At 39.9% G+C, this 25,962-nt stretch overlaps 1 protein-coding gene across 2 annotated transcripts in view; it reads left to right on the forward strand.

Annotated features, from left to right (window-relative positions):
* RASGRF2 (Ras protein specific guanine nucleotide releasing factor 2) overlaps nucleotides 1-25,962 on the forward strand; it is a 159,218-nt gene that overhangs the window by 72,197 nt on the left and 61,059 nt on the right. For both annotated transcript variants that reach the window (XM_054987368.1, XM_054987369.1), the window contains exons 9-15: nucleotides 143-261; nucleotides 5,273-5,433; nucleotides 7,578-7,644; nucleotides 8,928-9,064; nucleotides 10,883-10,965; nucleotides 20,655-20,903; nucleotides 21,815-22,203. In XM_054987368.1, coding sequence (XP_054843343.1) covers nucleotides 143-261; nucleotides 5,273-5,433; nucleotides 7,578-7,644; nucleotides 8,928-9,064; nucleotides 10,883-10,965; nucleotides 20,655-20,903; nucleotides 21,815-22,203 — 1,205 coding nt within the window. The remainder of the gene's footprint in view (nucleotides 1-142; nucleotides 262-5,272; nucleotides 5,434-7,577; nucleotides 7,645-8,927; nucleotides 9,065-10,882; nucleotides 10,966-20,654; nucleotides 20,904-21,814; nucleotides 22,204-25,962) is intronic.

Below are 25,962 nucleotides of genomic sequence, written 5' to 3' on the forward strand. Positions count from 1 at the left end.
GATGCTGGGCATGCATTTGGGTGGACTAAATTATGCATGGTATTTTGGTAGATTGTGTTTTGGAAATTATCTTTAGTAGATTGTTTGGCAGTTACAAATTCATTTTGGGAAGTTTAAAATTATTTTTTCTTCTCTACAATAGAGTGATGCATGATGAAGTGAGTGAAACAGAAAACATACGAAAAAATCTTGCAATAGAAAGAATGATAGTGGAGGGTTGTGATATATTATTGGACACCAGCCAGACATTTATACGACAAGGTAGGATCTTTTAGTTTATTGTGCATTTATGAAATATTAGTAGCATACAACTTAAAATAGCAGAATTAATGTTGGCATCATTGGCAGATAAAATATTATTGGAAGATAGCAGGATTCAGAAGTCTACGTTGCCCATATAAGATTCATGAATATTAGTCCCTAAAACTTGGGCGGCTGCTGAGCCCCACCTTTATACTGTTTTTTTTCCAGGGGCCATGAAAAACAGCAGCACAATAATAGTAAAGCACCCATGGGAAAGTAACATACATAATAACCGGACTATCATCTTCAGCGGACCAGAAATTATCTACAGCACCATGGAAAATAGGTCTGTCTGGCCAATAAATGTTGCTGTCCCAGATGATGCCAACATTCGGGCAAAAGCACAAGAGAAACTTGAAGCACTTGAAGCTTTGTCAAATGGTGGAGAGATTATGAGGAATGAAAACAGCTGTCTTTTGTTCCCATTTTTCATCTGTGCTTCAGGAAAAGCCCCGAATGATACCATTTGATAGAAAGGGTTTGTTGCTAGATATTTTTCAGTACCAGTGAAGGTGGCAAGGGTGATTTCTGCTTCAAATGCCTATAGTTGTGCATTAAGTATGCCTGCCAGAAGATATTGGCTATGGTTTTTGTGGAAACGTAGCATATACAGCAAAAAGTTACCTGGCAGAAAGTCTTCATGAACAAATGTTAGTAATTCATATTATTCAAATGTGGATTGCTTGTATATTGTATTGTGGGTTCCTAAGAAGAAAAAAACATGAAGATACAGCAGCAATCTGTAGTCATCTATAGGCTATGTTTAAAGGCTTCTGTTTGCCTAGGTACATTTCTGAATGTTTTCTTTAACTGGCAGACTCCCATGGTAGAGTCAAGTTGCTGACGAAACTCCCCCAAGTTCTAAAAGTAATTTGCTATTTATTGGGGAGACACAAACTGTTAGTTGAGATGTTCAGTACAAAACCCTATTAGCTGGCACAAATAATATGCAGTTCTGGGGAAGGAGTCTACATCTTCTTAAATTTTTTTTAAGTGTTAATAGAGAGACTTACATAAAAACACTGGCAGTGTTTACAGTCAAGTTTCCAAAACTGCTGTTAGAAAATAATTTGCTACTTTAATCAAAAGTATGAAAATGGCCTCAAATTAAGGAGAAACAATTGGAGTCTTGGATCTGTTATAAATATTTTCGGTGGCTAAAAGAATCACTGATGTTCACTAATAGAGATGGGCGCATACTGGAAAACGGACCTAAATTTCACATGGACTGGCCTGGTTCATTGTTCACAAACCGGTGGGTTGTGGGGATGCCTGTTTCCCATGGACCCATGACCTTTTTGTCAGTCCGTTGATTCAGGGTTTTTAAAAAAAGTTTAAACTGCTCCCAGTGCCACTTGCAAGTGGTGCGGGGAGTACTTTAAACCCCCTTACTCCAGCTGACTAGTGGGGAAGTCCTCGCTAGTCAGCTGGAGCAAGGGAGGGTTAAAGCGCTCCCAGCGCTGCTTGCAAGTGGCTCTTTAACCCCCCCCCCCCGATCCAGGAGTGCTTTAAACCCCCCCCCCCCCCAATCCAGGCCCTGGAAGTGGCCCTACAGACCCATGGACTCATGAACCTGTTCGCAGTTCACAGAAGTTTGTGGTCCACCTGGTCTGTGAAACTTCACGGACCATGGACTGTTGGCCTGTGGTCTTTTCCCAGTCCATGCCCACCTCTATTCACAAATAAGTATTTCAAATATTTGTCTAGATTTCTCAGTGTCTGGTAATAAAGCACAAAAACGCACAAAACTTAATTTTGTGCCCTAGAACTTTAAATAATATTTTCCTGTTTGTCTTCATTTACATCTGCATTTCTGCCTACAAACTGTCAGTAAAATGGCCCTAAAACTGACAGCTGTGCAGTGGCACAGCAATTGATGAACTCTGGGCTTATTTACCAGCTCAGTAAGTCTGGAAAGTGATTGTTATACATAAAGGGCAACAAATATATGTATTTAAGTAAAAATAATTACCTTTAGACATCTATACTGCAACTATTTTAGCTTTTCCCATATTAGCATCTCTGTGGCATGTGAATGTTTGCTGAAGTTTGTTAATGTATTTTTGAAATAATTTGTAATCGAAATTTGGGCTGTTAAAATTATTCTTGCAAAGTATCTATAATTCCATTCATTTATTCTAACGTTGCATTCTTTGAAAATATTTTTCTCACATCCTGATATTGAACCAGTTAAATGATGATATACACACTCATGTAGGAGGGCTAGACTTGTGTTTTGCTTTACTTTTTAAAAACTTATGGTTTCATCACAACTCCTGATTCTGAATCAGAAGTCATATAAAGAGTTCTCAACTGGTAGTGTTCAAAATCAGATGGGGATCTGTAATGTGATTGATGCAGTACTCAACACACTCTAATGATGTGGATTGGAATGCTTTGCAGTATAGATAGGAATCATTCACATCAGCCATGGAGGACTGTTGAATACTGTTATTGTGTTATTAGTACAGGTGGACACAATCTGGAAAACAGACCTAAATTTGACACGGTCTGGCCTGGTTCATGGTTCACGAACACACAGTTCATGGGACTCACCTTTTTTCACAAACTTTGGTCTGTTTGGGCTGGTCCGTCCAGACATCCTGACTCTGATCTATCAATTCCCTAGGCAATGGAGGGGACATCCGCATAGATTTTGCAGCCCTTAAAAACTTGATAGGCAGCTCTGTCAGAGAGCTCCCATTCTGCTCTATGCGAGCAAGGAGGAAGAATTAATTCCATAGGCAATGGAGGGCTGGATGTTCTGCAGCCATGGGAACACCAAACTTAGCCCTTGAAACCTTGATAGGCAACTCTGCCTATCAAGAGCTCCCATTCAGCTCTATGTAAGCAAGGAGCAAGAATTAATTCCCTAGACAACGGCTGGGAAGGTGTCTGTTTGGTGATTGAGGGGGGTTCTTCCCCTACTCTTTTCTGTTTGATTTTGCTTCATTGCAACTTTTTGGTGCTGCAAGCCAATGGAAGTCAATTGGCATTTGCAACTCCTAGTATCTAATAGAAGTTTCCTTGGAGCAGCCGCTTTGGGAGTCTATAACTCGGACCTCCGAAATGCAATCTTGGCCAAACTTGGAGAGTGGCTGGAGGAGAGCCTGCTGAAGCCTTGCTGCCGGTGTTGCATCTCTGAGTATGAAGGAGGTGATCCTAGGGCCCCTGGAAGTGATGGACAATGGATGGATGAACCGATCCATGAATGGGGCTGGTCCATGAAAAGTTCATGGTCCGTGGTCTGTGAAAATCGATGACCAGAGATCCATGGTGTTTTCCCGGTCAGTGCCCACGTCTATTAGTCATACACAAAACTGTGTTGCATTAAACTATCTCTACATAATTGGAAGAACCTTTTAAGAATGGATGATGTGGCACCAAATCCTGCTGTTTTGCAAATGCACCCAATAATCTCTTTATTTCTGTGGATCTTCCATTTCTCTGTACTGGAGCAATTGTTAGAAGGCCATCTGCTTACTGTTGTGCTCCATTATTATCCCACTGCCCCAGCTATGGCAACGCTAATTTTCCTGTGAGGAGATATATGGAAATTGGACTGAATCTGTTGGTTATACCCTTCTGTTTTCGAAATCATCAGGATTGGCTGTGCAGTTGTACTGTTTTATACACCAGTGCTGTGAACCTTTATATTATGCCATTATTGATTAATAAGCTATTTTTATGGAAATGTCCTGTTGCATGTTAATTTTGAAGCATTTTATTCCCACAATGCTCAGCTATAAATACTGTATTAATTGTAAAGACTGTATTATTTACTTGTACCTATATCTACATAATTTTTACAATCCTGTTGAACTGCATTTATGTAGAATTCCCCCTGAATTCGGCAGGATATGAGGTGATTTAAATGAGATGCTAAATTTGTAAAAAGTATATACTCATGCAGGGTTCTTTGAACCCATTTTTAAAGGGTTCTTTATCTCAGAACCAGCTGTACATGTCTACAGATTGTAGCCTATGGCCTAGAAGGAAGGTCTTGTCATGAAAATATTACATGTGTAGACATGGTCCACAGATTAAGAGATGAGATATTTAAATGATATATTGTGCTGTGGTGAAATCTGCACAGGTGCACAGAGTTTTGTTTGAAGTGGCTCTTACTTGCCAGTGTGTTTAGATTGTTGATCATATTTTGTTCATGGCTAGAAATCTATAAAATAAACTATAATATAAAAATTCTTAGTATGTTTTATTAACAGTAACATGAAACATCTCAACCAAGGGCATCATGCATTTTCAAATTGCTGTTAAAAATAATAAACAGTGCAGATGGAGCCATTGATTTTCCTGATATTTATTTTAGGGAAAAGTATCTATTAGTGTTAAGGATTTTCATTGGTTTCATGCTGTGAGCCAAATGTTGATTTTAGGCTATAGAAAAGTTGTGTTTGTCCACTTAGACATAAGGCTTATGGACTCCACAGAATTTACTTCACATCAATTATTATTAGAAAAACCTTTGCTACCTAAGTGTATTTACTTAGAAGTTCTGAGTTCAATGAAATTGATTCCCAAGCAAGTGGTGCAATGGATAGAATATTGGACTTAGATGAAGTAGATCTGCGTTCTAAGTTCCACTTAGCCATGAAACTCACTGGGGGCCTGGGTAAGTTACAGTCTCTAACCTAACTTTGGTTACCTAATAGACACATTATTATTGCAAAGATACAAGAGGACAAAACTTTCCTTTATATGTTTTAGATGTATGTCTAAAACTATTAGTGTTACTAACATATGTTTGAAAACACATGTGTAATAATATATAGTTACCCTCAGAGCATCTTTCTGCAGTGTTTTCTGCATTAAAAACCAGGATTTTTACTGTGTAATCTTTGAGGGGAAAACACTATGTCATTCCAAACTCCTTGGAGGAAGAAAAGATTCTAATGATCATATTTCAATCATATATTTACATCATACTATTTGCTTTTGTAATCACCAGGTACTCTTATTCAAGTCCCTTCAGTTGAGAGGGGAAAACTTAGTAAAGTTCGTCTGGGATCATTGTCTTTGAAAAAAGAAGGCGAAAGACAATGTTTTTTATTTACAAAACACTTTTTAATTTGTACAAGGAGCTCTGGAGGAAAGCTGCACCTACTTAAGGTACAACATTTTCATAACAATCTCATTTAAAACTGACATAGTAAAATGTAGAACAGATGGTTCCTAATTATGTTGCTTTTACACAAGACATGAAATTATTATTGCATGGTAGTATAGTTTTATCAGAAAAGTTGCAATGAATTGATCTACTGAGGCAATGCTCAAGAACTGACTGGAAATTCATTCTTAGTCTATCCAAATGCAAATTCATAATGATAAACAATGAATGGAGCCTAATTCTTTAAAACAAATTGTAATTAAAACGGAATTTGGTCAGCAAAATGTATTCTTCCTACATTTCTTTTTTTAAAAAACTTATTTTCCCCTTTGTAGTACTCAGTGTTTTTGTTTTTAATTTCATTTAAATAGGGCTTTGTGTTAGAAATTGGGCTTTGTGTTAGAAAACCAGTAGTCAAATCGCTGCCTATATTTTGGGAAATGCATGAATGCCAGCATTTTTTACAAGACACTTCTAAAGAAAAACATAGCTATAAAAGTAAGCAGTGTGATTCTACACAGAGATATTCCAATCTAAACCAGTTTAAAACTCAAGGCTAGTCTTGCCATCCCCCTGCCTATGGTGGAGAAACCTCCACTTACTGCCCCCTGGCCTCACTCACCTGGTCGGCAGGAGAAAAAGACACTGAGGGGGAGAATCACACTCACACACTCCTCTGTCACACCAGCGATGGAGGAGTCTTTGGACGTGTTAGAGCTGTACTCAGTAGAAATTGCCCATTTGAAGGCTATTTCTATTGAGCTCAGCAGCTTCAGTGTGCTCCATGACCATGACTTTTGCATCGCACTGATTTTCCAGTGCAGTGGGGGAGCCATGGGGTGTACTGTTAAATTCCAAATGAGCAATTTGTACTGAGATCGGCTTCAGCATGCCCAGAGGCTCCTCCCTTATGCTGGAAAATGACATCATTTTCTGGCATGACAAGGGAGTGCAGGAGGTGGGTACCCCGCTGACCCCCCCCACCTCTGAGCCACTTGCAACCCTGCTTTGGCCCCTGGAGCCTCTGGCAACCCTATTCAGGGCTTCGATCAGAGTAACTGTGCATAGGATTGTACTATAATCAGTTAGCTTTGTACATAATTTATTAATATTTTTCTGTACTTTCATCATCAAGCATAAACAAATAAATAGATTTTGTAAGAAGTATCAAGAAACTGGTATTGTTTCAATCTTGCAATCTAGAAATGGAGCAGGAAGCAGCAAGACCTACTGAGAAACAATCACTGTAAAGTCCTCTCTCAGCAGCCTTTTTGAATTCTTTGAAATGGAGTTAAGAAACATGTGGATAAGGGTGATTTAGCATACTCTGTATACTTTGACTTCCAGAAAGCTTTAATTGTTAATTCAGCATAATTCTTGGTGTGTCTTATTTACATTTAATATAGGAAATATGATGAGATTTAGAGTATAGAATATTTTAATATACACCGGAAGAAAGAGTTACCAGGACTCTCACTACAGTGGGAAACGTCCGGCTGGGAACCCCTGCTGCTACCACTGCTTCATCGCCCAGTGGGAGAAAAATAAATTTAAAAATTGCCATCAGCTTGATGATGTTACATAATTTCCAAGGAAATTGATTTTATCATAGAGTTTCTGATTATTTCTGGAGAGGTATGATGTCATGTCCAGGTCCCCCCTGGAAGTGACATAACACTGTTGCATTGGCTACACTTCTCCATGTCCCTACCTCCCCAGACTCCCACTTACTGCAAGATCATTCTAGACTTCAACTCTTAGATTACAGATTAAATGTATTCAAATCTGCAAAAGTAGATTTGCACTAATCTGTTCTATAGTTTCAGATTTTGGTTTCTTGTTTATTTTATCCAAATAATGCTCATAATCAGTATCTTTACCCGAGTGGAGGAATGTTACCCTATCAATAAAATGAATTTCATTTGTGCTGGGTTTAGAGAGTTATTTTAATTGGAAAAAGAAGCACTTGCAGGTTAAAATTCTTTTCATTTTCTAGCATTAATAATGCTCATAATTCTTAGAAACATGCTTAGCTGATGGAATAATCCTGTTAAGCAGCCTTGTAATATTAAAGTATCATAATTTTGCATAATTATAAGAGAGAGAAAGAGGAACATTTCTGAAAAAATATGATTTATTTCTCTAGGCAGGAGGTGTTCTGTCGTTAATAGAATGCACACTAATTGAGGAAACTGATATGAATGATGATGACTGTAAGTTACAGCAAAAAGTTTAATACAACTTTGATGTTGATGCAGTTTTTTAAAATGTATTTTTCTGGTTAATATAAAATTAACATAGCATAAGAAATTTATCTGCCACAAGTCCCAATGAAAGGATGAATAGATATACAAGAAAGATTTACAGTGGCATTGCTTGGCCGAATTCTACTATCATCCTCCCTCCCCCATTTTTACAACAGAGTTATGCTATAGAAGCTAGCATTAAAGAGCTAATAGTTTATCATCCTCCTGAACTGGATAGCCCTGGAAAGCCCAACCTTGTCAGATCTCAAAAGCTAAGCAGGGTCGGCCTTACTTATTAATTGGATGAGAGGCGTCTAATGAAGACCAGGGTTGCAGAGGCAGGTGATGACAAACCACCTGTTAGTCTTGTGCCATGAAAACCCCAGCAGGGGTCTCCATAAATCAGCTATGACTTGATGGCACTTTCTGCTACCTCTAGTTTATCCTTTCAGGTATACTTTCCCATTGAGCTTCACTTGGGCAATTATTACGTTCCTCATCTGAATAGTTAGCAGTTGAAAGGCTGGATTAGTGGGATCTTTCATCAATTTATAAATTAAAGATGTGGGGTCAGATTGGAATTGTGGCTTCCTAGCTTTTTATTTAATAATATATGTTCTGCACATGTAACCATGTGCTTTACAGATATTAAAGAATGTAATATATTGGCTGAATATTGCTACCATGTTCAAAGCCAGAAAACAAGAAAACACGGTAGATTTTGTTAATTGCTTATGATATAGAGATACAAAATTACATGGTTCCAGTGATCACACTGGGAAGCTGTACAAATGAAGCTTCCTATGACTGATGGACTCATTCAGTAACTTCAGTGGCAGGGAGAGCTTTCTGTAGGTGGTGGGGATGTATGCACAGAACTTTGTTAAACATGAAAGTGAATGAGGTTCCAAGCCCACCTTCATAATGAGGAACCTATAAACCAGGATCCAAAGAACTGATTTTGTTACCTTTAAATTCCTTTTTTGAAAAATAAGCAGCCTGTTATGCTACACTGCAAACTGCATCTGAAGCTTTGGGGAACTGGAAAAAGCAATTTCTGAAGATATAGAGTCTACTTTCCAATGAAAAAAATAGTACTCCCCTGAATTTAAGCAGATCTTTGGATTCTGGCCATTCTGAATACATAGCAGGAAAATAAATTCTCAGTCATCAGTTAATTTCTCTGCTGTTTGAATTCTCAGTCTGTAACTGCTTGATTTTCTTTTCCCATTCCACCCCTAATTGTAAAGCAAAAAGTTCTGGGCAAATGTTTGGACATCTTGATTTCAAGATTGTTGTAGAACCACCCGATGCTCCTCCTTTTACTGTTCTCCTATTAGCTCCTTCGCGGCAGGAAAAAGCAGCATGGACAAGTGACATTAGTCAGGTAACTGACTTTTTTTAAAAACAAAAACATGTACTGACTTTTATTTATTTATTCTTCATTTAAAAGTAATTTCATGGCTTAATATGTAAGAAATATAATGGCTTATATCCTACCATTCAGCTCACCAAAGTTTGAAGTCTTTCTTTAGCCTAAGAAGTCTTCCTCCAGCTTGCATGTATTTTCCTGCAATGGAAGAACCTCTTAAGTTGACGAAGGAATTCAGACTTCACTGTGTGGAGTGGTAGAACATAGATCAATACCTACTTATATTTTTTACAAGATGTAAATTGTCATATCTGACTTGAGGGCTGTTGGGGGACAACACTGTACCCCAATTTTGGGTGCTCCCAAAATCAAAACCACATGTTCAAAATCAAAATTGTCATCACGTGTTGCAAATAGTTGGAAAAACAGCCTCGAGACATATGGTTATTTTAGCTGTAACAAAATGTATTTTTAATAAATAATAAGTAAGTAAATGTAGAATTTATTAATTTTGTAAAGGCCTAATAAGGGGCAAATCCACACTCACTCATCTTCCGCTTATCTTGCGCTGTCATGGCAATTGCCTTTATTCCGCTACCAGGCTGTGCATCCTCACATCCACCCTTCCAGTGCGTCTTCATGGCGCAATCAGTTCTCCACACGCCACCGAGTAAAGTGTTACTGTGGGCAGTTCCATCCTCTGCCGTCAGAATTGACGGCACACGTCACTTCCCTTTTTTTTAAAAAAAGGGGGTCAATTATCCGGTATACCGATATCTTGAATTTTGAGAAGTGGCAATGTACCCTCCCCCTTATCTTTGATTGGCTCCGGTGACCGTTTCTTTTCCCGCGCAAACTGCTGCTCACTACGGTTAGTTTACTGGTATACCGACCATTATACACAGTTTAAAAAAAGGGAAGAAAACAGATTTCCGCGAATATCACGTGGTTTGGAGGGAAGGTGCAATAGTGGCATGGTGATGGCGGGGAACATGCGGAATGGGAAAGCGTGTGAGTATCTGCATGAATAGCGCGCCAATTGCGAAAAGGCCGCAGAAACAAATAGGTAGTGTGGATTCAGCCACATACAGTTAAAAATGTAATTGACTATTATTATTACATTCCTGTGGTTAAACTGTTCTTAAGAAACTTAATTACTGGGAAAGAAATAAACTCCAACAAATGGGAGTTACTTGAAGACCACTGATCTGAGCTTACCAGGATGGAGAAGGAGGAAGAAAAGAGAAAGAATGTGAGCCTGACAGTTGATCAGATTTGTGGTTGTCACGAGTGAATTCTGGTTTGATTGTGACATCTGAATTGAGATGGAGGCATTGTTCCCTGTCCCAAATCATTGGGAAGCATCCTGGGACTCCATGGCAACTGTCCATAGATAAGGTAAAAAGGCTCCTAAAGCTGGTTCAAAAGGTGCTCAAAACGTAACTAAAAAGTATAGAAAATTGCTGTGGTCTCAGTAATTTTACTTTATGAAAAGCTCTAATTGAACCTTTCAGGTCATTCAGTCCATTATAACTCCTAGGCAATGCTTTTTTCTTTAAAAAGATATGCTGGTACTCATGATGTTCTCCCCTCTCAGCTCAAGTCCTGAATGCCCAAGAGGGGCTGATACTCAGTAAAAAAAAAAAAGCCCTGGTCCTAGCTAACTTTCAAAAATTTGATGCAACGGTCATATTAATATGTTTACAGTAGTTGATAAAGAAAGTGATGTTTTTTTGTTGCCTGAACGTTAATTGCTTCTGTTACCTCTTTATTATTAAATATCTTAACAATACAAAAAGAAAAAGACAATAATACAGGGTTTTCTTTATGTAGTGTATTGACAATATACGATGCAATGGTTTAATGACCATAGTATTTGAAGAAAACTCCAAAGTAACTGTGCCACATATGATCAAGTAAGTATGACAACTTTTCATGGAGGCTTAGAGAGCAATCCTAAATAGATTTATTTAGAATCCTACACAGATCTGTTTGGTTGGGCTTACTCCCTGGAAAGTGTTCTTAGGATTGGACTATCTTCTTATGTTCTTTCAGATGTATAATTGAGGGATTCCATATTTCATAAGGAAATTCTGCATCATATCTGTGTCTGTTTTGCCTATTTTTGAATTCTTCTCAATAATTCTGAATACTTGTTTGAGAATTAAAGAAGAGTCCAGTGGCGCCTTAGAGACTAAGAAAATATATTCCAGTTTCCAGTTTAAAAACACATGAGAAAAACCTCATCAGTATTTTCTGGGTATATTTGGGAATCTTGACCTATACCAGTATTTTTATGCTGATTATTTAACTTGCTATTTAACATGCTTGCTATTTAACTGGTAACAAGAAAAGGAGGCTTCCCCCAGTGAATACCAAAAAACTAGAAGCGGAAAAGAGCCGCACAGGAGAATACAGATTATTACAGGTGGTCAATATATCAGTAAATTCATATATTTCCACAGGTTATATACCAACACAGGTATAACCTGTGGAAATATATTAATTTACTGATATATTGACCACCTGTAATAATCTGTATTCTCTTGTGCGGCTCTTTTCCGCTTCTAGTTTTTTGCTATTTAACTGGGGCTCTGTGCAAGGGGCTTGCTTGCTTACGAGGAGTCTGTTGTGAGGGCGAGATGGAAGCTTGCTCGTGAGGAGCTCGTGGTGCTTCTCGTTGACTTGCAGCTTGGGCCATTTGGTGCATGCTAGCCTTGTTGCCCACCCTGCCTTCTCTTTTCACAGGTACCGCTTGCTATTTAACTGGGGCTCTGTGTAAGAGGCACGAGCCTCTTGGTGGGAGCCGAAGGGCAAGAGCACAAGGGCTCTTGGCTCAGGGCAAGCAGCCCAGGAGCAATCATCAACTACACGAAGTGGAGGACATGAGAGGATAGGAAGAACATCACTATGAGCCAAACTACAAGTGACGCCTTACACAGGTTGGACACTTGTCAGCTTCCTTCAAGTTTTGATGGGAAATGTAGGCGCCCTGGTTTTACAGCTTGGCTCTCCATTACAGCTGCAAGACCAGGATGCCTACATTTCCCATCAAAACTTGAGGGAAGCCAACTAGTGTCCAACCTGTGTAAGGCGTCACTTGTAGTTTGGCTCTGAGTTAGGGACTGTTTCTGAGATGATTGCAACACCAGCTCGATGCTGTTTGCTTAACTATACCATGATTGTAGTCCTAGTTTGTTACTTGAATTGAGACCACCAGTATGTTTAATACTCCAGTATGTTGTTAAGAACATAAGAACATAAGCAAAGCCATGTTGGATCAGGCCAGTGGCCCATCCAGTCCAACATTCTGTCACACACAGTGGCTAGAAATCCAGTGCCATCTAAAGGACTGTCAGTGAGGCCAGGACACCAGAAGCCCTCCCACTGCCTTCCTTCCAGCACCAAGACAACAGAGCACCACCTCCCCACAAAGAGAATACCATCTATCTCCTGTGGCTAATAGCCACTGATGGACCTCTGCTCCATATATTTGTCCAGTCCCCTCTTGAAGCTGGCAATGCTTGTAGCTGCCACCACCTCCTGTGGCAACGAATTCCATGTGTTTATCACCCTTTGTGTAAAGTAGTATTTTCTTCTATCTGTTCTAACCTGACTGCTCAATAATTTCATAGAGTGCCCACGAGTTCTTGTATTGTGAGAAAGGGAGAAAAACACATCTTTCTCGACCTTCTCTAACCCGTGCATTATCTTGTAAACCTCTATCATGTCTCCCCTCAGTCGTCTTTTCTCCAGGCTAAAGAGCCCCAAGCGCCTCAATCTTTCCTCATAGGGAAAGTGTTCCAACCCTTTAATCATTTTAGTTGCCCTTCTCTGTACTTTTTCCAGTGCTATGATATCTTTTTTAAGGTGTGGCGACCAGAACTGTACACAGTACTCCAAATGAGGCCTCACCATCTATTTATACAGAGGCATTATGATACCGGCTGATTTGTTTTCAATCCCTTTCCTAATAACCCCTAGCATAGCATTAGCTTTTTTTATGGCAGTCGCACACTGTGCTGACGTTTTTAGTGAGTTATCTATCATGACTCCAAGATCTCTCTCTTGGTCAGTCTCCGCCAGTTCAGACCCCATCAACTTGTATTTATATTTTGGATTTTTGGTTCCAATGTGCATTACTTTGCACTTGGCTACATTGAACCTCATTTGCCACATGGATGCCCACTCTTCTAGCCTCGACAGATCCCTTTGGAGTGCCTCACAATCCTCTCTGGCTTTCACCACCCTGAACAATTTCGTGTCATCTGCAAATTTAGCCACTTCACTGCTTAATCCCAATTCCAAATCATTAATAAACAAGTTAAAAAGCATTGGACCCAATACCGACCCCTGTGGCACCCCACTGCTCACCACCCTCCACTGTGAGAAGTGCCCGTTTATACTCACTCTCTGTTTCCTATTAATTAGCCAGTTTTCGATCCACAAGAGGACTTGGCCCTTTATCCCATAGCTACTGAGCTTACTTAGGAGCCTTTGATGAGGAACTTTGTCAAAAGCTTTCTGGAAGTCAAGATAAACAATATCTATCGGGTCTCCCTTGTCCACTTGTTTGTTCACTCCCTCAAAGAACTCTAACAGATTGGTGAGACAAGATCTTCCCTTACAGAAACCATGCTGAGTTTTCCTCATCAGCTTTTGGTCATCAATGTGCCCACTAATTTTATTTTTGATAATAGTTTCCACCAACTTACCCGGTATTGACGTCAGGCTGACTGGCCTGTAATTTCCCGGATCTCCCCTGGAACCTTTTTTAAAGATGGGGACAACATTAGCTACCTTCCAGTCCTCAGGAACAGATGCAGAGTTTAATGACAGATTACATATTTTTGTGAGGAGATCTACAAGTTCACACTTGAGTTCTTTCAGAACTCTTGGATGTATGCCATCTGGGCCCGGTGATTTATCAGTTTTTAAATTATCTAGCAGTCGCATAACCTCCTCTCTCGTCACCTCAATGTGACTCAGGTCTTTCAAAACCCCTCCCAAAGTCAGTGCTTCCGGAGTGGGCATGCACTTCTTATCTTCCACAGTGAAGACAGAAGCAAAGAACGCATTCAGCTTCTCGGCCATTTCCCTATCACCCTTTAGTAATCCTTTTACGCCTTGGTCATCCAAGGGCCCCACTGCCTCCCTAGCTGGTTTCCTACTTCTAATATATTTAAAGAATTGTTTATTGTTTTTCTTTATGTTCTTTGCAATATGCTCCTCATATTCCCTTTTTGCCTGTCTGATCACAGACTTGCACTTTTTTTGCCACAGCTTATGCTCCTTTTTATCAACCTCACTCCGACTAGTTTTCCACTGCCTAAAAGAATCCTTTTTACCTTTTACAGCTTCTATTACATTGCTTGTTAACCATGCTGGCCTTTTCCTAAACCTATTTGTGCCTTTCCTAACCAGCGGTATATATTTAATTTGAGCTTCCAGGATTGTAGTTTTAAATAGTCTCCAAGATTCCCCAAGTGTTTTGACCTTTTTTACTTTCCCTTTCAGTTTCTTCTTCACGTACCCCCTCATCTCAGAAAAGTTACCCCTTTTGAAGTTAAACATGGCTGTGTTGGTCTTATTTGGCAATTTCCTATTTATACATATGTTGTACTCAATAACATTATGGTCACTGTTCCCAAGTGGTGCAATCACATTTACATCTCTCACCAGGTCTTCAGCATTACTGAGGACCAAATCCAGGATCACCTCTCCCCTAGTAGGTTCTGTAACCATCTGTTCCATAGCACAGTCATTGAGACAGTCTAGAAACTCACTTTCTCTCCCCCGATTCGAACACCCATTGGCCCAGTCAATGTGTGGGTAGTTGAAATCACCCATTACAACACTGTGGAGTCCAATCCTAAACTTCTTACTACTTACTTCCTCCGTGGAAATGTCTGGCAAATTTCCTATTCAAGTACAATTGAGAGCTGGTAAATATGGGAGTAGAACTTACCAAAGGCACCCAACACTAAACAGTAATGCTCGCTGCTTATCCAACCTCTCTAGTATTCCCTCTACTGACAATGGGGTCACTTCTACCCCCACCCCTGCTACACTAATACTATGCAATACCAGGGCCGTTTCCAGACGGCTTACCTGCCTCCGGAACGTCACGCCATCTTGCGGGGAAAACGCGAAATATCGCGTTTTCTCGCGAGAGTTTTGCGCGACATCGCGCTACGTCGTGCAAAACTCGCGCGAGAAAACGCAATATTTCGCATTTTCCCCACAAGATGGCGCGACGTTCCGGAGGCAGGTAAGCCTTCTGGAAACGGCCCAGATCTGTTAGGAACAAGGTTTCATGCATTGCTGGGATGTTGCAGGATGAGAAAATTGATGTGGCTTGCCTAACGGAGACTTGGCTGCAGGAAACTGACAAGGTGTGTCTTTCCCAACTAACTAACCCCTGGCTATGCAATCCTACTCCAACCTCGCTATGGAAGCCGGGGCAGAGGAGTTGCTATTATTCTTCGAGAGTCCTTCACCTTCCGCAGATCTCTGGTACAAGCTGTAGCTGGTATTGATTGCATACTCCTGTCTTTGGGAATTAAAGATAGATTGGGTATCCTTCTTGTGTACAGACCACCTAGCTCCCCCATAAGCACTCTTTCTGAGTTGGCAGAGCTGCTAGCAGACATGGTGTTAGAGATACCTTGACTTATTGTTCTGGGAGACTTCAACATCCACGCTGAGTGCAAAGTCAGTCCCGGCTCAGGAATTTATAGCTTCCCTGGCAACCCTGGGCCTCTCTCAAATAATGTCAGGCCCTACACATGAAAGAGGCCACACACTAGACTTAATATTTTGCGCTGAACCTCTGAGGGAAAGTCTTATTTCAGCATTAGAGCTTCGGCCTGAACCATGGTCAGATCATCATCTGCTGAAGCCAAAAGTGAATGTAGCCCCAACACCCCACAAAATTGGGGGGCCTGTTAAAATGTTCCATCCCCATAGGCTCATAGACCCTTCCAGATTCCAAAATGCCTTGGGGGATTTTCGAATTCCAGATGCATGCTCCACAGAAGCTGCTATAGGCATGTGGAACACAAAGCTCCTTGAAACTATTGACACCATTGCTCCTTGTCAGCCCTTCCAGCCTTTGGGACGGAAGCGAACACCATGGTTTACCATGTTGCTGGCTGACCTGAAGAGGGCTAGAAGATATCTGGAAAGACACTAGCAAAAAACTCGCATGGAAGCTGATTGAACTTGCTATAGAACGCACTGGAGGATCTATGAAACAGAAATGAAAGCAGCAAAGAAATGTTACTTCTTGGCAACCATTGCGTCGGCTAGTTCACGACCATCCCAATTGTTCAGGGTATTCAGACACTCTCTAACCCCTAAATCTGAACCTTTACAGTCCCAAGAACAGACAATTATCTGTGAGGCCTTTGCTAAGTTTGTTGCTGATAAAATAAAATGAATACGCTCTGATCTAGATGCTAGCTGCAATACAAACAAGATAGAAGAAATGCTTAATACAAACAAGATAGAAGAAATGCTTAATACACTATCTAGCTTATATTTAGACTGCTTTGAACCAATTACAATGACAGACCTTAATAGGATCCTGGCATCTATGAAAGCGATTACTTGTTCGCTTGATCCTTGCCCATCTTGGCTGTTAAAATCAAGTAAAATTCAGATAAGTGAACCACTGAGATCTCTTGTAAATCAATCACTAACTCAGGGCACATTCCCCTGGCTGCTCAAACAGGCAGTTATTTGTCCGCTAATTAAAAAACCATCCCTGGACAAAACTGATGTGGCCAATTATCGCCCATTCTCTAATGTGCCCTTTCTAGGCAAAGTGATTGAGAGGGCAGTAGCTGACCAACTCCAGTCCTTCTTGGATAACTCTAGCGCTCTGGACCCTTTCCAATATGGGTTCAGATAAGGGCATGGGACAGAGACAGCACTAGTAGCATTAGTGGATGATCTCCGTCTGAATATAGACAAAGGCTATGCCTCCTTATTGCTCCTCCTGGATCTGTCTGCAGCCTTTGACACAGTAGACCATGCCATCCCGTTGAGGCATCTAGGAACAGAAGTAGGCAACTAGGGATGTGCCCTGGACTGGTTTAAATCATTTCTCATGGAACGGACTCAAAGGGTTGTTGTTGGAGATCAGCTATCTCCAGAATGGGAACTATCTTGTGGGGTTCCACAGGGCGCAATCATATCTCCCATGTTATTCAACCTCTACATAAAACCTTTAGGAGAACTCATTCGCAGCTATGGAGTTGGGTGTCATCAATATGCGGACGACACCCAACTCTATATCTTGCTATCCAGGTCCCCGCAGGATGCAGTAGAAATCTTAGATCGCTGCCTGACAACCGTGGTGAAATGGCTGAAAAATAACAAATTGAAATTAAACCCAGACAAAACCGAAGTGATGCTTGTTGGGAAGTCAGATATCATGAAAAACATTGTACTTCCCACTTTCAATGGAGTTAGTCTGACCCTTGTAGAGTCAGTATAGAGCCTAGGGGCTATACTGAATCCAGCGCTACTACTAGAAAAACAAGTTAAGGCAGCTGCAAAAATGCTTTCTACAATCTCACTCTAGCCTGGAAGATGGCTTCTGATCTTGACATAGCCGACTTGGCCGTCTGGATCCATCCTATGGTAACATCAAAACATGACTACTGTAATGCACTATATATTGGTCTTCCACCTAAGTTAACTAGGAGGCTCCAACTGGTGCAAAATGCTGCAGCTCGACTGTTAGCAGGAGCAAGCAGGAGCATGAACATCACTCCCATCCTGCAGTCACTCCATTGGCTACCTATCAGCTACCATGCTCAATTCAAGGTACTGGTTATTACATACAAAGCTCTTCATGGCCTTGGCCTGACATACCTACGGGACCGCCTCCCTCCCTATGTCCCTCCATGGCACCTTCGCTCATCGAACAGGGTCTCTTGCAGGTGCCAGCCTGCACATGGGCAAAATCAACAGCAGCCTGTACACGGGCCTTCTCTGTGGTGGCCCCTACCCTATGGAACACCCTGCCTGAGGAGGTCAGGAGAGTTCCCATGCTCTTGGCTTTCCGCAAACAATGCAAAACTGAATTATTCAAAAAGGCTTTTTTACTCGGATAGGAGGCCAGTATTGTAGAGAGGGGGGTCTTGGATGTTTCGCTAATAGGAAGGCGGTATTGTAGGGGGTGGTCTCGGATGTTTCGCCAATGAGTTGGGAACAATGGGCTCCACCATTATGTTGCTTTACATATTATCTGTTGCTTTGAATATGTACTTGTATATACTGCTTGTGCTTCATGTTGTCTAATGTCAATCCTAGAAATGATTATGTTCTGTTTCAGCAATCCTTCAGCCCTGTATTGGATCCTTGCTAATGCTATATCTCTGTAAGCTTGTATTCATCTACCCTATGACATTGTTTATGGAAATGTCCTTAACACTATATGGAAATGCTTACTCTTGTCCTTGCTACTAATTGTACTGATCTCACACTATGTAATCCACCTTGAGTCTCAGTGAGAAAGGCGGACTATAAATGACATAAATGAATGAATGAATGAATGAATGAATGAATGAATGAATGAACCAGGATAAATAAACCAGAATTACTAGGACTGGCATTTAAAGGTTACAGCAGCTTGTTTTTCTTTTTTTTTGGAGGTTTCCTGGTGGGGGGGGAAGGATGGGTAGGGAAACAGCTCTCACAGGTGAATGGAATCGCATGTTGGTGGTGGGGGGGGAGCTCAACTGGCTGTCCAATTAAGGTGATTCTCTCGTAGCCCGCAGAAATGTTGGCCTGGCTGCAAGCAGCTTCAGGGTGAGGCTTTTTTGGAGTGTTTGCTTGGCTGCTGTGGTCTGTCTATGCTTTATCTTTCCTGCCTTCTGCAAGGTCGGTTCTGCTGAGATTCTCTGGTTTGGCTTTGGTTCTGTTGGGTTTGGGTCAGTGGTTGCTCTTGTGTGTTTGTCTAAGGATTCTTTGCCCTAGAGAAAGCAATGGATTTTTCACTCCATAGGAAACAATGGACAGTATTGGGAGCCACCTTGTTTGGGACCTGTAGAATTGAATCCTTGACCCCATCTACTTGAAACTCGGGCCTTTGATGGACCGGCAGCCCTTACTCTTTTGATGTCATTTGCTTCAAAAACTGCTACTCCAGACCACCTGAAAGATTCCCCTTTATAGAATAATGGACCCAATTAATTTCAGAATACCCACAAAAGCCCAGATCTGAATACCAGACCAGAATGGGAGGCCCCAGATATCAGGAATACCAATATTTATGGTCTTCCCAATACTCAAATCCAAAAAATACTGATTTTTTTAGTACACATCTGTATTCCAGAATCAGCTTTTGTGAGCCCAAGTGCACCTCTGGATCTTGAAAATCTGAGTACCAAGATCTTGTTTTACCTACCTCTCTTTGAATAATCTCCCCCTTGCTGCCTGTATCTTGTTTGCTGCCTTTTATATAAGTTTGTTAGTTTAATGGATGTGTCAGATGCACCCTGCTTATCTGCCATGTATGTTTATTATTCTATGTACTCTGTACTCTGGGCCTCTGAGAATGCGTAAAGAACTATCTGTGTAACTGTCTGATTATGTAACCAAGAGTAGCTTATCTTTGCAGGTGGCTGCTTTCACTTTCTCGACTGGCATGGGAAAGTGTCCTTGGAATGTTGGCTGGAGCCTTATTTCCCTGAGACATGAAATGAGCTCATCCTTGTCTTCCCCTTCCCTACTCCCTCTAACCTCCTAGGCCCTGCGTGCCTAAATTCTAACGGTCTTTAGCCCAAGGCGGGAATCCTGCCCTATAACCAACATTGCTTTGCCCATTTACGTCACTTCTGCCAATGCTGTAGTCTGAGTGTACTGATACTGATGGATCTCTAAGAAAGAAACTTTTACTGGACTCTTTTACTGAAGTGTCTTCAGTGAAGTAATTGGGGATCTAACTCGCAGAGCCTGACATTATGTACTTTTGATGATTCTGATGAAGTGAACTCTAGGTCACTAGAGCTTATACTTGAATACATTGTGTTAGTCTGTAAGCTGCCACTGGACTCCTGTTTTTGTTATACTGCTGCAGACTAACAAAGTTGTCCATCTAGAACTGTGTGAGAACTAGTTATTCTTCTACAAAACATTTAGTGGATTATGTATGCTGTTAAATTAGGGCTAGGGGGTTTAGGATTTCCAGTAGAATCTGGTATTAATCTGGAAGATACATCTGACTTTACAAGCAGGAATAGGTTGTATTGCTATCTTTGCTATAACCATGTTCCCAAACACAGCAACTATAATGATAAGGGATAGTAGTGGAGGCAAGGACATTTCAGGACCACAATGGGCCACTATATTTATGTTTATAAAGGCACCAAGGATTCTGGGAAAATTGGTAAGACTTTCTGCCAAGCATGAGGCTTTGTCTGCTTACCCTGAATGTGATGAATTTGATTGTAAAGTCTCAGTTCCCACTTGATATAGTAGATAACACATTTTATGTAGCAGCAGCTAGAAACAATCTGCATACAATTTTAAATACAAATATGCTTTCTAAAGCAACCTTTTAATAACTGTTTTAAAATAATATTTTATGTAGATCTGATGCTCGCCTTCACAGAGATGACATTGACATTTGCTTCAGCAAAACATTAAATTCCTGCAAAGTTCCCCAGATTCGTTATGCAAGTGTAGAACGCCTTTTGGAGAGATTAACCGACTTACGATTTCTCAGTATTGATTTTCTGAATACTTTCCTACATACTTATCGCATATTTACTACTGCAGCAGTTGTACTGGAGAAACTCTCAGATATCTACAAAAGGCCTTTCACCTCAATCCCTGTTCGGTGAGTTCCTTTTCTATCCTTATTGTCTAATGAGATCACTATCATAACAGTCACCTTTTTATCACCTTCCAACATGTATATCTTAATTATTTGCAAATTTATATACCATATTTTGGACATATGGCCTCATTAAACACTGTGCAAACCCCTTACTATTTACAATAAAGTAAAAAAACCTGCCTCCTCGTTAGGTCATGGAACATGGCAAGTAGCATGCTGTGATCTGGTATGTTATACTGAAGAAGACGGGGTTGATCCATGATGATATGGATGAATCACTACCTTCACAGTATCTCATAACCTCTAGATGGAAGGGGTGGCCAGGTAGGATGAGCCATCCCATCAGGATTGTGATTTTGTGTGGTTTTCATGTGATTCCAAAATAATGATAACTGAATTGCTCAACTGTTCTACCATAAGGCTTTTGAACTCTTAGTACAGGGAGATAATTTTGTGGTTGATAGTTTGCTGATACCTTTTAAATCAAGCCAGAGCTAATCTGTTCTTTAGTGTACAATAGAAGCACAGGAAATGAGACAATGAGGGTGAAATCAAACGGAAGGAACACTTGCAATGAATTTAACCTTGCATGGAACAGAGCATATTTAAAGGTCTATTCTGTAGTGGTGGCGGTGGCGGTGGCAAAGAGATCTTTGTTCCACCTTTGCTTTTGCTCAGTCTCATTCTGAAAATTGAAATTCTGATTCTCATCCTGTTGGTTTGGGGCCCAGAGAAGATACCCTACTTCATCCTTTCAGGTTTTTGAAAACCATAGCTCATGCCTAATAATGTCATAAATAATAAATGTTCCATTTTGGATTTTTGCCTAATATTACATCTTTATATATTTTCTCAGGACAGTTCTTACATATTCCTTTTGAATTATTTGTATTCTTCTCTTTATTTTTTAGGTCTTTGGAGTTGTTTTTTGCTACTAACCAAAACAACAGAGGAGAACATTTGGCTGATGCAAAATCACCACACCTTTGTCGCAAATTCTCTTCCCCTCCACCTTTATCACTCTCTAGAACTTCCTCCCCTGTCAGAACCAGAAAACTGTCATTAAGTTCTCCACTGAATTCACGAATAGGAGCATTAGATCTATCCACTTCCTCCCTTGCTAGTAGTCCTACTTCAACATACAGCCCTGCCACATCACCACCTCCTACATCTTCTAAAGTACCTCTGGATCTTAGCAAAGGCCCCTCATCTCCAGAACAAAGCCCAAGTTTTGCAGAAGAAAATTCTGAAAATCCACGCATTGAGCTTTGCAACAAACTTAGGAGGAGCATTCGAAGAGGTATTACATATGTGCATTGTATTGTATAGTATAGTGGCAGTTATCGATATTGAGATAACTGGAGAGAAATGGGGGCTGAGCTGGCTGGAGTATGAATGTGCTAATGAATTGTGTGAATAACATTTGTCATATATATATGTGCCCTATCTGTAAATCATCAGTTATCTGTGTGGGCAAAGGGAAAAGGAAAAACAGAGGAAGAACTAGAAGTGTTCTGGAATTTTGTGCTACTGTTTTTTTTTTAAACTGAAGATTATTGCAAGAATCCGTTCAGTGCCATTTCTCCCCTTCACACATACAGCTGTTTATATAAACATGACTGAAGTACATGGTGCAATTATTCCTTCTGTGATCGAATTTCTATAGCTATTCCTTTCCTCCTTATTATCCTCAGAGTATCACTTACTGTTCAAGCCCTTGAATACTAATCAGAGCTCAGACAAAGCTGTGCAAAAGCTCTATGCAAATGCTCCAAGCTCAACAACCAATTTAAACTTAAGCACACCCTTTTATGTACTCTTTGCAGGCCCACTTCCCTGGTATTATGGTTTGAATCAGTGCTGGTATTAATCTGAAGTGAGAAGGCTGTTTTGCAACTCACAGTTGATTGGGGATCAGCTGAGGGTCTGCTTCTTATCTTCCTCAGCTGATCAAGAAGGCCCTTTTTTGCTACCAATCTAGCCTCAGATGGTGAGGGTATTTGAAGCAGGGCCTCCAATTATGACCAAAATGGATGGGTAGGTTCATACAGGAGTAAGCAGTCCCATAATCAGTGTTTCCCAGCTCCTTATTCTTAAGGCTTCCCTGAGCAGTTACTTGTGAACTAACTGAGGGAGTGCTAAAAATTATCCTCAGTGGACTTTCTTACGGCTCTTTCTGAGATTAATTTCCAGAACTTTGAAAAGAGACAGAGAAACAGATCTTTCGGTTTGTGTGTAATTTGCTAGCTTTGAAAAGAGACAGAGAAACAGACCTTTCAGTTTTTGTGTAATTTGCTAGCTGCTCACAGAAAGGTTTTATTTGGTTGAATATAGAAAGTTCTACTTGAAGATTAAAACACATGAGAATTTGTCTCATTCCATTTACCTACATGGATTGCATTCTAAGAACAGGTTCTTTTGTTTTTTTAAGAACAAAGCTGACAAGGCCAATACAAAGAATGATATAACTCATGACTAAAGCAGAAAAAAATTCTCTTGGAATCTTGATAAACCCCCTGATGACCTATTTAATTGATTCTTAACCAAAGGATTTGTTACTAAGGAATATAATACATTGTTTAATAAGAGATTTTCCCAACTAATGTTAGCAATTGTGGCAAAAGTAATTAACCAATCATTAATAAAACAATATCAGGAAATGATGTCATTATAGAGAGTAATGAAGTAAAGCAAGGTTTGATCTCTGCTATAGTTGGCAAATGAAAAATGCCTGTGAGATTCTTTTTAGTAAAAGTTAGCATATATTACAATGCATATTTTTATTATGCTTTTGCTGCTTTGTCTCTGTTTCTTCATTCTAGTTGTATTCAGTATATGGTGATCACTAATAATGCAATATTAGGCAGTACAGTGCTAGATCTTTGAAGCAGTTGTTATCTATATTTGTATCCTAAGAATGTTTTCATACTTCAGTCCCAATAGTGGTGGACTATGCTGCATTTAACTGCCCAGTGTCTATTAATATTCTGCATTTTTACAGCAGAATCCCCTTTATACAAACCCCAGTAATCTGAAATGCTTGATTATGCAGAACAACAGGTGTCTGCCATTTAGCTGCATTACACAGAAAAAAATAAACAGGTTTTTAGTCAGCCAGTTGGTAGTCTGGAATACTGCAGTTTACTCACAAGATCTTCTCATGATCATGTTAAAGAAGAAAACAAAACAAAACCCACAGAGTCTTCTGCTTTTCCTGATAATGGTTGGTGGTTGGCTGCATTGCTATGCTGATCTGATAGTAAAGAAACTGAAGAGCCTGAGATCAGAAGGGGAAAAAAACCCTAATGCATGAAAATATAATTATTTTGCATACTTTATTCTTATTGTTGAATTTTAGTTTCTTGTATAGTAAATTTGGATTTTCAGCACAGAATATACATGACTTTTAGTATTATTAAGAAGTCCCATTTGAAAGACAAATTTCAGAAACTGAAAGGATTTTGGTAACAAAAATGGGAGGATGTGATACAGTATTGGTGTGTATTTAATATCTATCTTGACAAACACAGCCTTCAGAATTAGACTCAGCATTCAACAAAGGAGGCAAAGGCAGTGGGAAGATAATTAATGGTTGATAAACATTGTTTAGTTCAGCACCTGGATTGACCTGTTGTTGAAAGCTTCTTCAAGGCTATTCTTCTTACAAAAGGATAAAATTTCATAAGCTGTATCAGCATTAAGTTATGCTGGGAATTTTATTTTAAATATAATGTAAAAATATGTATGGATCACAATTGTGTCCAAAACCCCAACCCATTCTCACTGCATTCTCACAAAGTGGCAGTCCTCAAACAGAGAAGCTTCAAGGGAAGATTACAGCAAGAGACTGCTGAATTTGGTATTATTCGCACATTCAAAACAATGGGGCTAAACAGGGTCATAAGAGTCTTATCTCACTACAGATTCTAATTTCTGCTCTAATCAGTCTGTATTGTACTTTTGCATCCTGACACCTTTCCTTACAAAACCCCTCCTACCCTGTGGCTGGGCTCAGGGATCGCCATTCCTACTTATATCTGACGAAGGGAGCTTTAACGCTTGAAAGCTTATACCCTAAAAATATTGTTGGTCTCTAAAGTGCCACTGGACACAAATCTTGCTGTTTATTCTTCCAGCAGAAGGATTTCTTTTTAAAGCAATAAATCATGCTGTGCTATCTGCCATTTAATATTAAGACAATTTTGTGACTTTTTATAATAGGTCAGTAGTGATTTTTCTGTCTTCCACATGGATCTAGTGATTTAGTGTGTTCAAATGGATGCAGGATCATGAAACTGTTGTCTTCACTATTGGCAGATCAGTTTCTGTTTAAGAATTATGTCTTCAGGTTACGTCTTCAGGTTATTTACAGACTCTGTTGCAATTATATCATTACTGCCTGTTAAGAAGGCTGTTTTATTTGTTTGTTTGTTCATTCATTTATTTATTTATTTTTGTGAGCAGCTGCTGCAGTGGCATAATCTTAACTAATTCGTTACCAAACTTCCAAAGTGCTATCTTGGACATCTTATAACATAAAAAAGCTGTGTTAAAAGAAATAATGTCCAATTAGAACTGTCCAAAATTAATTGCAAGTATCCAGAATTCAGTAGGATATTATGTCAGCTAAATTACCATTTCCAGTGATGACCAGTATTTTTCATAAATTTCTGTATTTTGTTCAGACCATACATAATAATATGTAAATTTAAGTACTCTGAATTCTCTGTTCAGAATATTGCAAAAATAACAGAGCTACTGTATTGGGACAGTAGCATAGAAAAGATTGTCTTCCATTGCCTGATGTTGGAGTTAGCCCAGTTCAAGAATCTAATGAAACTGCTGAAATTAAAGAATATAGGCTTAGATCACATAAAGTATTTCTGCAGGCAGAGGGATATGCATTCATGGCATACAACATTCTTACCTCCCCTCTCCAGTGGCAGCCTGAAATGCATCCCAAAATCCTGTTTCTAGATTTCAACAACTGGGATTCAGGCTGCTGCAGGTGGTACAAATTGAGAACATTGCATTTCATGAGCTCCTGAAGAAATACTCC

Source organism: Eublepharis macularius, chromosome 8 (genome assembly GCF_028583425.1).
Source record: "Eublepharis macularius isolate TG4126 chromosome 8, MPM_Emac_v1.0, whole genome shotgun sequence".
In the NCBI taxonomy this organism is placed as follows: domain Eukaryota; kingdom Metazoa; phylum Chordata; class Lepidosauria; order Squamata; family Eublepharidae; genus Eublepharis; species Eublepharis macularius.